The sequence below is a fragment of the Monodelphis domestica genome, chromosome 8 (assembly GCF_027887165.1).
Source record: "Monodelphis domestica isolate mMonDom1 chromosome 8, mMonDom1.pri, whole genome shotgun sequence".
NCBI lineage: Eukaryota > Metazoa > Chordata > Mammalia > Didelphimorphia > Didelphidae > Monodelphis > Monodelphis domestica.
Window position 1 is genome coordinate 209,607,367 of NC_077234.1, and position 13,789 is coordinate 209,621,155.

The following is a 13,789-nucleotide window of genomic DNA, read 5'->3' on the forward strand; positions in this document are numbered from 1 at the left end:
GGAAAAATGACAACTTAAAAATGTTTTTAAATGAATGTTTAAAATAATAATTTTAATATAAAAATCCTCTAACCACAAATAGAGAAATTAAAATTAAAGCCCTGAGGTTCCACCTCAGAACTACTAGAAGACAAAGATGATGAAAGGAAAGTGACAACTGTTATAGGGGATGAAGGAAAATAAGTATTGTATATTAATGTACTGTTGGTTGGTGTGAACTGGTCCAACTATTCTGAAAATTAATTTGGAACTCTGCTCCAAAAGTTTCTAAAATTTTCAGACCTTTTAATCTAATGATACCACTACTAGGCCTAAACCCCAAAGAAATCAAAGAAAGAGGAAAAGGCTCCACATATACAAAAATATTTATAGCATCTTTTTTGTGGTAGGAAAGAATTGGAAACTAAGAAGGTGCCTATAAGTTGGGAGATCGCTAAATAAATTATAGTTATTAATGTAATATTCCATTACACACAAAAGAAATGAGGAAAGGGAATTTCAGAGAAAACTAAGAAATCATAAATAACTGAACTCTTCATTAAGCACTTATATGCAAAAGTTCTGTGCTTAGTATTGGAGAAAACAGAAAAGAAAAAGTCTCCAGTCTCTGTTATAAAATGATGAAGAATGAAGTGAGCAGAACCAGACAAACATTTTCTACAATAACCACAATGTTGTAAAGAAAAGAAACTCTAAAAGGCTTAAAAACTATGATCAAAGCAATAATCAAGGGGTAGTTATGTAGCTCAGTTGATAAGAGAGCCAGGCCTAGAAACTGGAGGTCCTAGTTTCCAATATGGCCTCAGACACTTCATAGCTGTGTAACCTACACTTAATCCCAGTTGCCTAGACCTTCTTACTCTTCTCCCTTGGAACCAATACTTACTATCAATTGTAAGACAGAAAGGAAAGGTTTTAAAATAATTTTTTTAATTTAAAAACTTTTAAAGCAATAATCAACCACAATTCCAGAACACCAGTGCTAAAGCAAGTTACTCTCTTCCTGATATGTGAAGATAGAGACTGAGAAATACATGTTTTTAGTTAAGGTCAATATGGGAATCTTTTTTTCTCTGACCATTCATTTCAAAGGTTTTGTTGTTTTGTTTTTTTTAATGACTGGGGTAAGGAAGCTATAATTAATAAGGTTATTAAAAAAAGAAAAAGGAAGAAGGATCACTAAACCATTTTTTAATTAACAGAAGATACTGAAACAATTTAACAACAACAAGGACCTCCAGGCTTTAATGGCTCATTTAAGCTTTGGAAGTTACATGTTATCTGTTGGCTACATCATAACAGTGATGGCGAACCTTTAGAGACAGAGTGCCAGGCTCCACATCTACCCAACCCCCCCTCAAGACCTCATGTCATGTCCCACCCTCCCACTGAGAGCTGGGCACCCTGCTCCCCCTTATCCCACACAGGGGAGGGAGAAAGCACTCCCATGGAGCTGCTGGGCAAGTAAAGGGAGGAATGTCTTCAGTGAATGTCGAGGGGGAAGGGGAGTGGCCCAAGCACTCTGCTCTCCTCCAACTCTATTGCCTATGAGCTACCCACCTTAGCCACTGTGAGCTCCCATTGAGCTGCTGGGAAGAGGGGCAGGGATATGAAAAGATGTCAGGTATGGTGGAAAGGGGGAAGGGAGCAGCTCCACCTGAGTCCCTTTGCCTTTCTAGTAACAAAACTGGAGGGGGAGCAGCCACATGCCCACAGAGAGCACTCTGTGTGCCATCTCTGGCACCAATGCCATAGGTTCACCATCCCTGGTCTATAAAATGAGAATTATAATTATACATAGCTTCCAGAGTTCTTTTGAAGATCAAATGAGATAATTTGTAAAGCACTTGTCACAGTGTTTGGCTCAGAGTAAAAAAGCTTGTTTCCTTTCTACCTAAAAAGAAAAGCCAATCAATTCACCTCTCACCTGTTCTCTTATCTATAAAACAATAAGGTGGCACTCAATGACCTCTCTTAAGATCACTTCCAACTCTAAATCTATAAGCCTATAATCTTATAAATAAGAAAAATGAATGGGAATGAAAACAAAAAATATGCCTCAAAAGGAGTAATTGAAAAGTAATATTTGGGGGGCTGAAATTAATTTGTTTAAAAATTATAAAGAATGATGTTTGATATTAAATTTATAATATGTCATTTTCAAAAATTAATATCCCATTCACTAAGACTCATTAAGGCAAAATATCAAAACCCAATATAAAATTGAATAAATCAAGTATGCAATAATCACATTTTTAATTTCCTCCTTTCATATAAAAACAGGGTTTTTTCCCTAAATTTAACTTAAAAATTGCTACCTGATCAAATGAAGCAACTAGTTATACACTGCACTAGATATATAGGAAGGCACAAAGCTATCTCTGTTCCCAGTTACAATCATACCTCTCTTACTGCAATCATTCTTGACTTGCATATGTCCCATTTACTATATTCCTCTCATAGTAACTAGCAAACTACATGCTCACTAACTACCACTGTAAATAAAAGTTTGACAGTATTTATTGCTATCCTGCCTCTTGGGAAAAAGCACACACACATACACAGATCTCACAGTACATAAGGAATTCTTATTTAAAACCCCACAACAGCCTAATGCAAGAAAGTCACTGTATTGTAATGGACAGAAAACTGGTGTTGGATTCACAATTAGATTCAAATTCCACCTCTGATATATATTGGCTATGTGATCCTAGGAATATCACTCATGCTCTCAAAGTCATAATGCAGTAGTTTCCATAATGGAGGATAGATACCATATACCAGTGGTATGATCCTAAAAGGGTGTGAGTTCAGTCAGTTAAAGAATGGGAAAATGGGTCACATCCAACTCCCAAAGAATGGGCTTTTCTCCAATAAAACTACACCAGCTGCTTCATCTGTTCAAAACAAACTTCCCTATATTCCATCACATGCTACTGACCTGCTATGGCTACGCCAGGATAAGTTCCTTGGAGAAGTTAAAATATAATTGCAATCTAGTCACCCAGCAACAAACAGCTCAGGCTCCTGCCTCCAGTTCATCTAAGGGTCCCTCACAAGTGCCCCTCAGTAAGTAGGCTCTACATTCCCGAGCAGTGGCAGTGGAACACTATAAACTCCCAACTTTTCTTTTTTTGATGGAAAAAAAATTTACAGTGGATAAGCAGGCATGGAGGAGTTGCAATCTGTACTGCAGATCTCATTACATTGTCACTCAAAACTCATTTCTCTTCAAATTTCTCTATTTCCATCAAGGGCACCACTATCCTTCCATTCTCTCTGGTTCACAACCTCATTATCATCCTTGACTTGTTACTCACAAACTGCTCTCTCCAGAGTTAACAAAGAATTCTTGATAAATCTGATGGTTTTTTCTCAATCCTCCTCCTCCTTGATCTCTACAGCTCTCAACAACTAATGACCACCAAATTTCCTAGTTTGCTGAAAAAAAAATGTGTTTACCTATAAAAACTCTCTCTTGTGCACATAAAAAAAATTGGAAACAATCTTCTAATGTGCTTTAAAATCTCACAAATTAAGAAGTACAATGAATTTTGAATCCCTTTGTTAAAAATATAAAAACTCATTTCAATACTTTGTGATTAGTCATAAGAACAGGGAAACAGGAAATTTGTTAGCTAAATTTCAACAAAGAACTTTGCATAAACGGTGGAAGGGTTTGAAAATGAGTATTATAATTTTGTAATCAAAGTCAACAACATCCATCATTTATCCTCATTTTATTTTCATTTATATCTTGTTATCTTTATGAGGGTGTTTTTTTCCAGTTATGAGTGTCATTAAAATCAAGCATCAAAATAAACTAAATAATTTTTTAAATAATGAAGTACATTCACATTACTCTCACTAAAAATATTATAGTTAATAAATATATATCAATATATGATAAATAAGAAAACAAAATATTTTAGTGATAGCAAAAAGGTTTCTGTACCAATAACAAAATATTTTTGGTGTTTCCTTTTAATTCGCATTTTTATAGATTGTTATGTACATATTAATATGCAGTACTTATTTATAATTTAGAAATAAGCAAATATGCCAGGACTACAGGCTCAAAATTTCTGACAGGAGTGTACTTTTTAAAAAATGTGAGAGCCTCAGTTCCTAGGCAATTCTAAAAATAACAGAGGGGGACAGCTAGGTGGCTCAATGGATTGAGAGCCAGGTCTGGAGAGAGGAGGTCCTGGGTTCAAAAGTGGCCTCCAACACTTCCTAGCTGTGTAACCATGGGCAAGTTACTTAATCCCCATTGCCTAAGCCTTGGAACCAATACACAGTATTAATTCCAAGACAGAAGGTAAGGGGTTTTTTTATTAAATAAAAATAAAAATACCTGAGAATGAGTTTACAGAGGTGCTAATCTGCAATAGGAGATATAGTTCTGACCCAAAGATCCCTAGGCTGATGAAATCACAGATCAAGTTAAAAAAAAATTAATAAGGTCATTTGTCCAGAAAACTTAACTACAAGCAAGATCAGAGGAAAAAGCCCTTTGAGTGATCAAAATAAATACTATAAAATCTCAATAATTAAAAGTTCACATGTATCATTCATAGTTGCTTTTTTTTTTCTCTCAGAGACTACTTGCTTCTACTTTAGATGCAATTCTAATAGAATTTGGTTATATGGATCTTTGTTTTGTATAGGAAAACAAGGAACAAAATAAGAAATGGCAAGGAAAAGACAGTAACTCAAAAAGGCATGTTTAGTTGTTTTCAGTTGTGTTTTGTGACTCCATTTGGGATTTTCTTGATAAAGAGACTGAAATACTCTGCAAATTACTTCTCCAGCTCATTTTATAGATGAGACAAATGAGACAAACAGGATTTAGTGACTTGCCCAGGGTCACGTAGCTAGTAAGTGTCTAAGGCTACATTTGAACCCGAAGAAATAAATCTTCCAGACTCCAGGCCTTCACTCTATTTCCCTGCACCATCTACCTGCCCAAAAAAACATAGCAGTCTGGAAACAGGGGAAGGGCAAATTTAGATCCTGTAAATCTCAAAAGCCCCAGAAAGAACTACACACACACACACACACACACACACACACACACACACACACACACACACACACACACACACACAGAGTACTGGTATTGATAATGAATAATTATCAAGAAAAGAGTGAAAGTGTAACTTATTCTGTTGAAAGCAGGATATGTTAACTGACTTAGAAAATTTTCAAAGAAAAATAATATCTTCCTCTTCCCAATACATTCTTTCTCTACCTCCCAGAAAATTTTGGTATTTAAAGGGATAAAACTTAATTTTATGGAAAATTAATTTATCAAATATTCCCAGCAAGATTAAACAAATTAGAAGGTAGTACATATAACAAAATCATTATATGATAAAATCCCTTTGCTCTGGAAGAAATGAAGCATGCATGTGGTAATAAGTATTATTTTAACAAAACTACTATTTTGAACTTATGAGAAAAGTAATAAATCTTCAAGAAAAAAATTATTTACAGATAAATTGGGGTAGATTTCTTAAGGCATTTATTTTTTAACTAATTTCTACATATCAGGTTTATCCTGGTTTTTTAATTAAATTTATATTATCACAGGTTTTATGTTTAAAGGGGCATATGACTTTATATTAAAACTCTTCAGCATCACCACATAAATTATTCCTTAGTAGGAAAATATTCTATTGATAGAAAGACAAGAAGCTTTTTTAAAAAGACATTTTTAAGTTGAGATGAAAGGGGAACATTTTTTTCAAGTGTAACAATGCTGGATGATACTTCCAAAAAAGTTATACCTATTCAAACAATACAGAGTGTTTGATAGTTTAAGTCTCTTTTTTAAGACTTTTGTAAACAAAAACAACACTAGTTTTAAAATGAAGGCAGCAGAAGTTGTATAGTGCTAAGTCATCATAGATATAAATGTGTCTGAGCAGGAGGGAGGAGATAGAGCTAAAAAGAAGGCTCATTTGTTTGTTTCTAAAAATAACATCAAAAAAAACACATTTAAAATCCTTAAATTTCCACTTTTTTCAACAAAATGTATTATGACCAGAAAAATCAAAACTCAGTTTTTATTGAGATATCCATTTACCCAGAATGAAAAGTTTTTTTTTAATTAAAGTCTTTTTTTATCCTTCAATGTTTCTAGGTCTTAATGTTTCTTATTCCTAGATTTTAGTATTTAATATAACACAAAACCAAAGGATAAAAGCTTTGTGGCTGGTATTGCAATAATAAGCATTAATAATTATAATTTCACAACAATAAAGCATTAATGAAATAAATTTTAAAGCTAGTACATACCACAATATTAGCCTTATATTAATGGAACAAGAAACAGCAATAACAAATTAAATCTTATCCAATTCCATTGAAATAAATATTAAAAAAGACTATAAAAAATCAATGGACAAGTAAGCACCTACTAAAATGCCAGGCAAGAATATGGTATTAAACCATATCTGAAATGATCATGTTACCAAATTGCAAAGAAATAGAGAAAAGTCTAAAGATTGCACACAGATAATTAAAATGGCCATTAACAAGCAACAAGGGCTAAGAATACCCCACCCAGGAACATCTTGGAACATGAGTTGTAATTGACTGCAATTTTATACATGTCAAACACATAGCCTCTCTCCTTAGTCAAAAATCTTCAGTGGCTCTTCAGTGCCTACTGAATAAAATAAAACTCCTTATCCTAGTATTCAAGTTCATGCATAATGTAGTTATTCAACCATATTTCACACTCCACTTCCTTTACCTTCATGGATATTACTGCCAAACTAGTATCCTCCTAATTCATTATATCTTCTCTTCTATCCCTTTACCTTCATAGATGTCTGTCCCCATACAGGCAAGGCTCTCCCCAACCTGAAATAATTTTCTTCCTTCATAGACAAAGTGCTACCTTTCTCTATGAAGCCATCCTCAATCCTTTCCCCTTTTCCCCACCCCCAAGTCTCTCATGCTACTCTGACTTCTCAACAATTTAACTTTGTTCAACAAGCATTAAGAACCTACAACATAACAAATACCATGTTTCAGAAATAGGATGAATAGCATGCTACAAAGACAAAAAACAACACAATCTCTCTATATCTAGTCCCTATGTCAAGCATTTGTGATTTCACTGGTACTGAGACAGATCAAAACAAACCAACTGCAGAGGCTTTGATGGGTTAAATGACTTGTCCACAGTCACAAAGCTATCAAATATCACATGAAGAATTTGAAACCAAGACTACATAACTCTAAGTTCTACACTATATTCTTTACCTTGCTATATTTTTACAACTTTATAGGGAGGATTCTTTTGACCCTTCCATACAAGAAAGGAGATGGTCAAAGTAAAAGGTCAGACAAAAGCTATAATAAAATAAAAAGGGAGAGTACTTTTAGCTCAAGGATAGGTTATTATTATACTTATTATATTTTTACAGATTATCTAGTAAGGATAAATTAGATACATATAAACACTCATTATATTTGTTGGTTAAGACTAGAATGCTCTCCAAAATTTGCCATATGCAGCAAACTAATCTTGCAATCCCATTACAAATGTAAATTAAACTCAAAGGATATTAATAAAGGGATAAAGGACCTTGAAAAAAAGAAAAAAATAGTAAAATAATAATAATAGTAATGAAATAATAAATCATAGCTACTTTATTTGTAGCGGCAAAAAAAGAGTGGAAACAACCTGAAGGTCCAACAACTAAAGAATAACTTAATAAATTATGATATGCTGATTGTGTAAAATTGTGTAAAAATTACAAATATGAAAAACAAAAATAAAGGAAATCTTATAAAAAGTGATACATGTGAGGTCAGTAGATAACATATCCAATGACTACAAAAAACTGTTTAATTAAACTTTATATGAACAGATTCAAAAGGGCTTGAATAATCATTTTACAATACTGTTATTTTCATATTAAAAGGTGAATAATTAGACATAATATAAAATATAAATAGCATGGTAAATGTATTATGAAATTAAACACATTATAAATGTTATTTAAAATTTATGATTTTTAAAAATTTTGTAACATTGGTTAATAATTCATAATTTTAAAAACTCATAACATTTTTTAATGGAAAAGATAACAAAGTTTAACTACCAAAATTTAGCAACTGATTGAAAATGGAGAATGGAGAACAAAAGGGAAAGTCAAAGAAAAATGCAGTTTTGAGACAAAATGATGACAAGGAAGATGGCAACAAATAGAAATCCACAGATAAGAGGAATGGCAGGTCTTAAGGGCTAAATGAATAGTTCAATTTGAACACATTGATATTCAAGTATCACCAAAATATTCAGGTGTCCAGTAAACATACATATGGGGCTAGGGAACTTGGGAAAAGCTTAGTCAAGATATACATATTTATAAGATATCTGCATAAAAGTAATAACTGAAACCATCAGAGTGAATAAGAGTGAAAAAGAGTAAAGAAAGAGAAAAAAAACCACAACGTCCTAAGGACCCTTATGATGTGTAAAAAAAAAAGTTAGCAAAGGAAAATAAAGATCTAAGAAATAAGAAAAACAGTTTAAGACAATGTGACAGACCTCAAAGTCAGTCAAAAAAGATTTATTAAGAGCCTACTATGTTGCTTAATGCACCTGACACAATACGAAGCATTGAATATAAAGAAAGGTAAAAGGCAATCCCTGTTCTCAAAAAGCTCAAAATCTAATGGGGGAGACAACATGCAAACAACTGTGTACACATGTGATGTCAAAGGATAAATTGTATATAATCAACAGAAAGAATGAACTAGAATCAAGAAAGAATGAGAGGATTGTTTGTAGTACATGTGATGTTTTCTTACACAGCATGAGCAATATGGAAATATGTATTACATGACAATACTGGTGTAATCTATATCAGACTACTTAACACAAAAGGGGGAAGGAAGGAAAGGAGAGAATATGAATTGCAAAATATCAGATAACAATTGTCAAAAATTGTTTCTAGGGGGCAGCTGGGTAGCTCAGTGGATTGAGAGTCAGGCCTAGAGACTGAAAGTCCTAGGTTCAAAGCTGGCCTCAGACATTTCCCAGCTGTGTGACCCTGGGCAAGTCACTTGACCCCCACTGCCTAGCCCTTACCACTCTTCTGCCTTGAAACCAATACACAGTATTCATTCTAAGGCGGAAAGCAAGGGTTTAAAAAAAATTGTTTCTACATATAACTGAAAAAATGTTTTTAATAAAGGAAAAAGAAAGGATGAAAGAAGTTTCCTCTAAAAGGTAAGATTTTACCTAGGACTTGAAGGAAGCTAGAAGTCAGAGAGAAAGTATCAAGAAGGAAAAAGAGAGGCCTAGAGATGGGAGGTCCTGGGTGTCCTGGATTCAAATATGGCCTCAGACACTTCCCAGCTGTGTGACCCAGGGCAAGTCACTTCACCCCCATGGCCTAGCCCTTATCACTCTTCTGCCTTAGAACCAATGCACAATATTGATTCTAAGATGGAAGGTAAGAGTTTTAATTTTTAAAAAAAGAAGGAAAAAGAGTCACTATAAAAGGTATCAAATACTATAGGAAAGTTTATTGGGATATGCACTACTAAAAAGGCTACTTGATTTAGCAATTGAGAGACCATTGGTCTCCTTAAAAAGAACAGTTCCAATGGTAGGGGAGGGAGCTGGAAAGAATATATTCATACTTATAACTATTTCTGTATGTCATTCTAGTTGAAACTTCTTGGGATGCAGAAATTTACTGTTGCACTAAGAATCAATTAAGACCTAAGCAGTAAGTAAAAATTTGAGGTGTTATCCTAGGATTTATTCTTAAGATAATAAATGTAGTGCTTAGTTGATAAAACTTTGAAATTCAAAATTCTTTTTTATTGGTCATATCTGCTTTCTCCTCCAGGTATATATATATATATATATATATATATATATATATATATATGTATATACATATACATATATATATATATATATTTACCATTACCACCCTAATATGGACCACTTCTGAGTATAACATTCAAAAAGATCATGTACTTTTTAGTCAAATTGATCCCTGAGCCAAATTCACTGCAATTTTTTAATTGTTTCCAAAAAATTATGAATTTAATCATCCTAAAAATTAAGATCTACCATAACAGCCATCACATCAGACCATGAAGGATAAAACTATAATAGAAATTCTGTTTAAAGGAACAATGAGAAACCTCTTGAGTTTTCCAATTCTTTCCCTAAGAAATCCTAAAATTGCACTCAACAACTTTAAACTCTAACATTATAAATATATTCTCCATTTTTTTCCCCTCCAACTGCAGGAAAAAGTATTGCTAAATCTTATTTGATAACTTCACTATGTATGCCAAATGAAGCAAAGTTACTGCCACTTTTGTGAGCCACAGAAGCAAGAACAAAATGGTATTAATAAGATAGAATATAGGAACTTTATATTTAAAAAGTTTGGGGTAGATCTTAATTTTTAGGATTATTAAATTCATAATTTCACAAATGAATGATAATCACATATGGGCAAGATAATGAAAAATGCATAATTTCCAGGGCTTTGTTCTCAATAAGAGTACTCAACCCTCTAACACATTTTCCTTCAGAAAGTTAGCTAATTCAACTAATCCAGTATCTTTTAGCTAGACTAATATAGTCTAACAGCTAAAATGGCTGAATTTTTGTGAGCTTTCACCATATCTGGGAAAGTCTAGTCTTCATAAATGAATGGTACCAGTTTTGAAAAAAGCCAATGGCATGAATAGCTTTGTTACCAAGATTCACATATATTTACTAAAAAGAAACTTCAAAAATTGTTAGTCAAAAGTTGTTAGACAAAAAGCTCTACTAAGTTTCTCAGTAAGTAATAAGTATAATTACTTCAAATATACAAACACATTGCAAAACAAAAGAATTCAGAAGACAGTTATGTCTGATAAAGATTTTGGACAAACAAGGGGCACTTTTGTGTCACAAATATAAAGAGTAAATCAAAATTAGCCTATCACTTTCTGTAACAAATTTTCTAAGTAGCTGATTTTTGTCAAGGATTTATAGATAATCTATAACGTGTTTTCAAAACACATCTACAATTTCCCCACATTCAACATAGGACAAGGAGAGAAGAATAATCTACCTAACAAAACCTACCATGAACCTTTCTTTAGCAATCAAAAGAAAATTTATTCTAAAAAAGGTGGATTACTCAAGAAACATTTAGAATAAATATACCTCAACACAAAATATGGACTACAGTATTTTAATTTCTCCTTAGAAATGTCTTCCATATTAAAGTTACTGTTTAGAATGTTGTTATTACTTAGGAAATGTTTATGTTTAAATGATAAGCAGTGATAAAAGCATAAGATGTGTTTCTATAAGATGTATTTCACCTCTTGAAATTTAACAGGGAATCAAAAGAAAGCACCACAATACTATTAAGTTTTTTTAAAATGAAAGAGATTCTGTTAATGATGCAAATCTGCTGGTTTTCAAGCATTATTTTGCAAAAATTAAAAATATTTCTTACTTAAAGTGACAACCACTTTGAAACAAACCCAAAAACATGGTTTCATTTAATCAAAGCCCATTTCTCAATAAACTCAAATGTAATGCAATTAAATAAGATAGACTGACAATTTAGTTTAAGATTATCATTGAGGTGGATATCATACTAGGAAAAAAAAAAAGAAACCAAATTCATATTAGAATCTTACCTGTAAATCTGTTTTCAACCACTTGGAGTCAAACCTAGCCTGGGCAGCCAAACAGAAGGGTTCAGAAGACATCTTTTATCTGTGAGCCCCCCTCCTGGCTCTCACACCTATAAGTAAAACATAGAGAGCTTAAGACACACACACAAAAAGCACATACCACATAGACACAAACACACACTGGTGTTCCAAGATCTCTGTGTAAAACACAGTTATCTTATGATACATTTACACACACACAGGTGTTCCAAAACTTATATGTAAAATACAGATCTTAAAATACACACACACTGGTGTTCTAAAAATCTTAGAGCAATTTTAAGCTTAAGAACTTTTGGAGTCCCATGTACATACGGGTATACATGTAAATGAATTCATATGTATATATAAATTCTACATATTCTGATATTTACATACATACATGGAGAAATTTAAACTAAACAAAGTTTAAACAAAAACTATTCCTTTTTACTAAAACTGGGATCCATAACATTAATTCTTCAGGTCTATGTATGTTAGAGGTACAATAAGCAGAGTGCCTAAATTATTAAAAACCAAAGTCCATGTCACTAGCACATACCCTCTTCTCCATATCCAAATTGCAAATTCAAAATCAAAATAGGAAGTATCATTTTCCTGACGAATAGTGACAAATGACACCATCAAGAGCTCTGCTGCCATTCCCTCAGACCAATAAATGGTGCATGAAATAAATAATTGATCAGGGCTTATCCATCCAAAGCAATAACAGGTATGGGAGAACGCAAGTTGCACCCACTCGAATACACACAAACACACAGCAAACACAGGCTCATGATCTCCGCTGCTGTGCAGTCACTTCTGTGTAAACTAAAGCTAAGAACAGGAGGACACCCAGACTATGCACAGACGCGCACACGCACGCGTGCACACACATGTTCACACACACGCGAGGACGCGCGTTTCCAGGAGCAGTAAAGAGGCTGCCCAGCTCGCCGGTCGCCCCGGCAGCAGAGGGCGGAGCACAGACAGTCAGGGGTGGCCAAGGTTGGGGATGGTGCCCGTACCACCAGCTTCGCCCATAGAACCAAACATGTTTACCCCAGGGCTAAGCCCGCCCGCTTCAGACCCACCCCACAGACTCAAGGCCCAGCCACCCGGGGAGACAGCGGCCGCTGGAGACTGATCCACAAAGCCAGCTGAGCGGCCGCCGCTTCCCCCGCCCGACCCCAATTAACGGAGTCACCAACAGCTCTTCACCCCCTTTCCCCCGCCCCCAACGCCGGCGAGACTTGTCCTCTCCCCGCCCAGAAGGGACCCGAGGCTCGGAGGCTCCTTCTCCCCGCCTCCCTCTCCTCACCATCAGCCAGTGGGCCCTGCTCCAGTCCAAGACAGCCGCAGCCACCGACTCACTCCCGGCCGCCTCGGTTCACTACGGGCTCCAGACTGTGGTCACAAGAAAGCCGCTGCCGCCGCCACTACTGGCCTTCCCTCTCCCCTTCCCGCAGGCAACCCGGGCCCGGCCTTAATCTGACCGATCCCCTCCCCCCCAGCGGCCCAGGGAAGGGGGAGGGTCGCGCTACAGAGAGCGGCCTCCTCCCCACAACCCAACCAATCAGGACGAGGGAACCCCCCACTGGAGCAACCAATCGCAACGGCCCCTTTTCCCCCACTTTTCTCTCTGCTCTATCATCCTCTTCCTCCTCCTCTTCCCTGCCCTACCAGGGGACTCGGCCTCAGCCCAACCCATTGACAGGCTCCAGGAGGAGGGACTTCCGGCTCCGCCCTGCTCCTTGCACCCCTAGTCTCCCTCCCCTCTTCCGTCATCACAGTCCCTCCTTCTTCTTCCCCTCGCCCCCCTCCCCCTAGCCCTACGGGCTCTGGCACACGCGCCCACCCACACTGCCGCCTGCTGCTCATGCTAGAGTCCTGAACCTCCCTACTGTAATGATTAGAGGAAAGGAAGCTCTGAACCCTTGAAAAAGACTGCCTGCTTCGGTGCATACGACAGGAGGGAGGAGGGTCTATAGGATCTGAAAGATGGTTGCAGGCTGAATAGCAATAGGAACAGATGGGATTGAAGCAGTGAGAGAAAAAATAGAAAAGTGGGAAGTTG

At 35.7% G+C, this 13,789-nt stretch overlaps 1 protein-coding gene across 4 annotated transcripts in view; it reads right to left on the reverse strand.

The window, feature by feature from the left end:
• Positions 1-13,167, reverse strand: part of HERC2 (HECT and RLD domain containing E3 ubiquitin protein ligase 2) — a 206,703-nt gene extending 193,536 nt beyond the window's left edge. For all 4 annotated transcript variants that reach the window (XM_056807129.1, XM_056807128.1, XM_056807130.1 and 1 more), the window contains exons 1-2: positions 13,034-13,167; positions 11,698-11,804 (exon numbers count right to left, since the gene is read on the reverse strand). In XM_056807129.1, coding sequence (XP_056663107.1) covers positions 11,698-11,769 — 72 coding nt within the window. In that variant the 5' untranslated portion in view covers positions 11,770-11,804; positions 13,034-13,167. The remainder of the gene's footprint in view (positions 1-11,697; positions 11,805-13,033) is intronic.
• Positions 13,168-13,789: the final 622 nt, after the last annotated feature.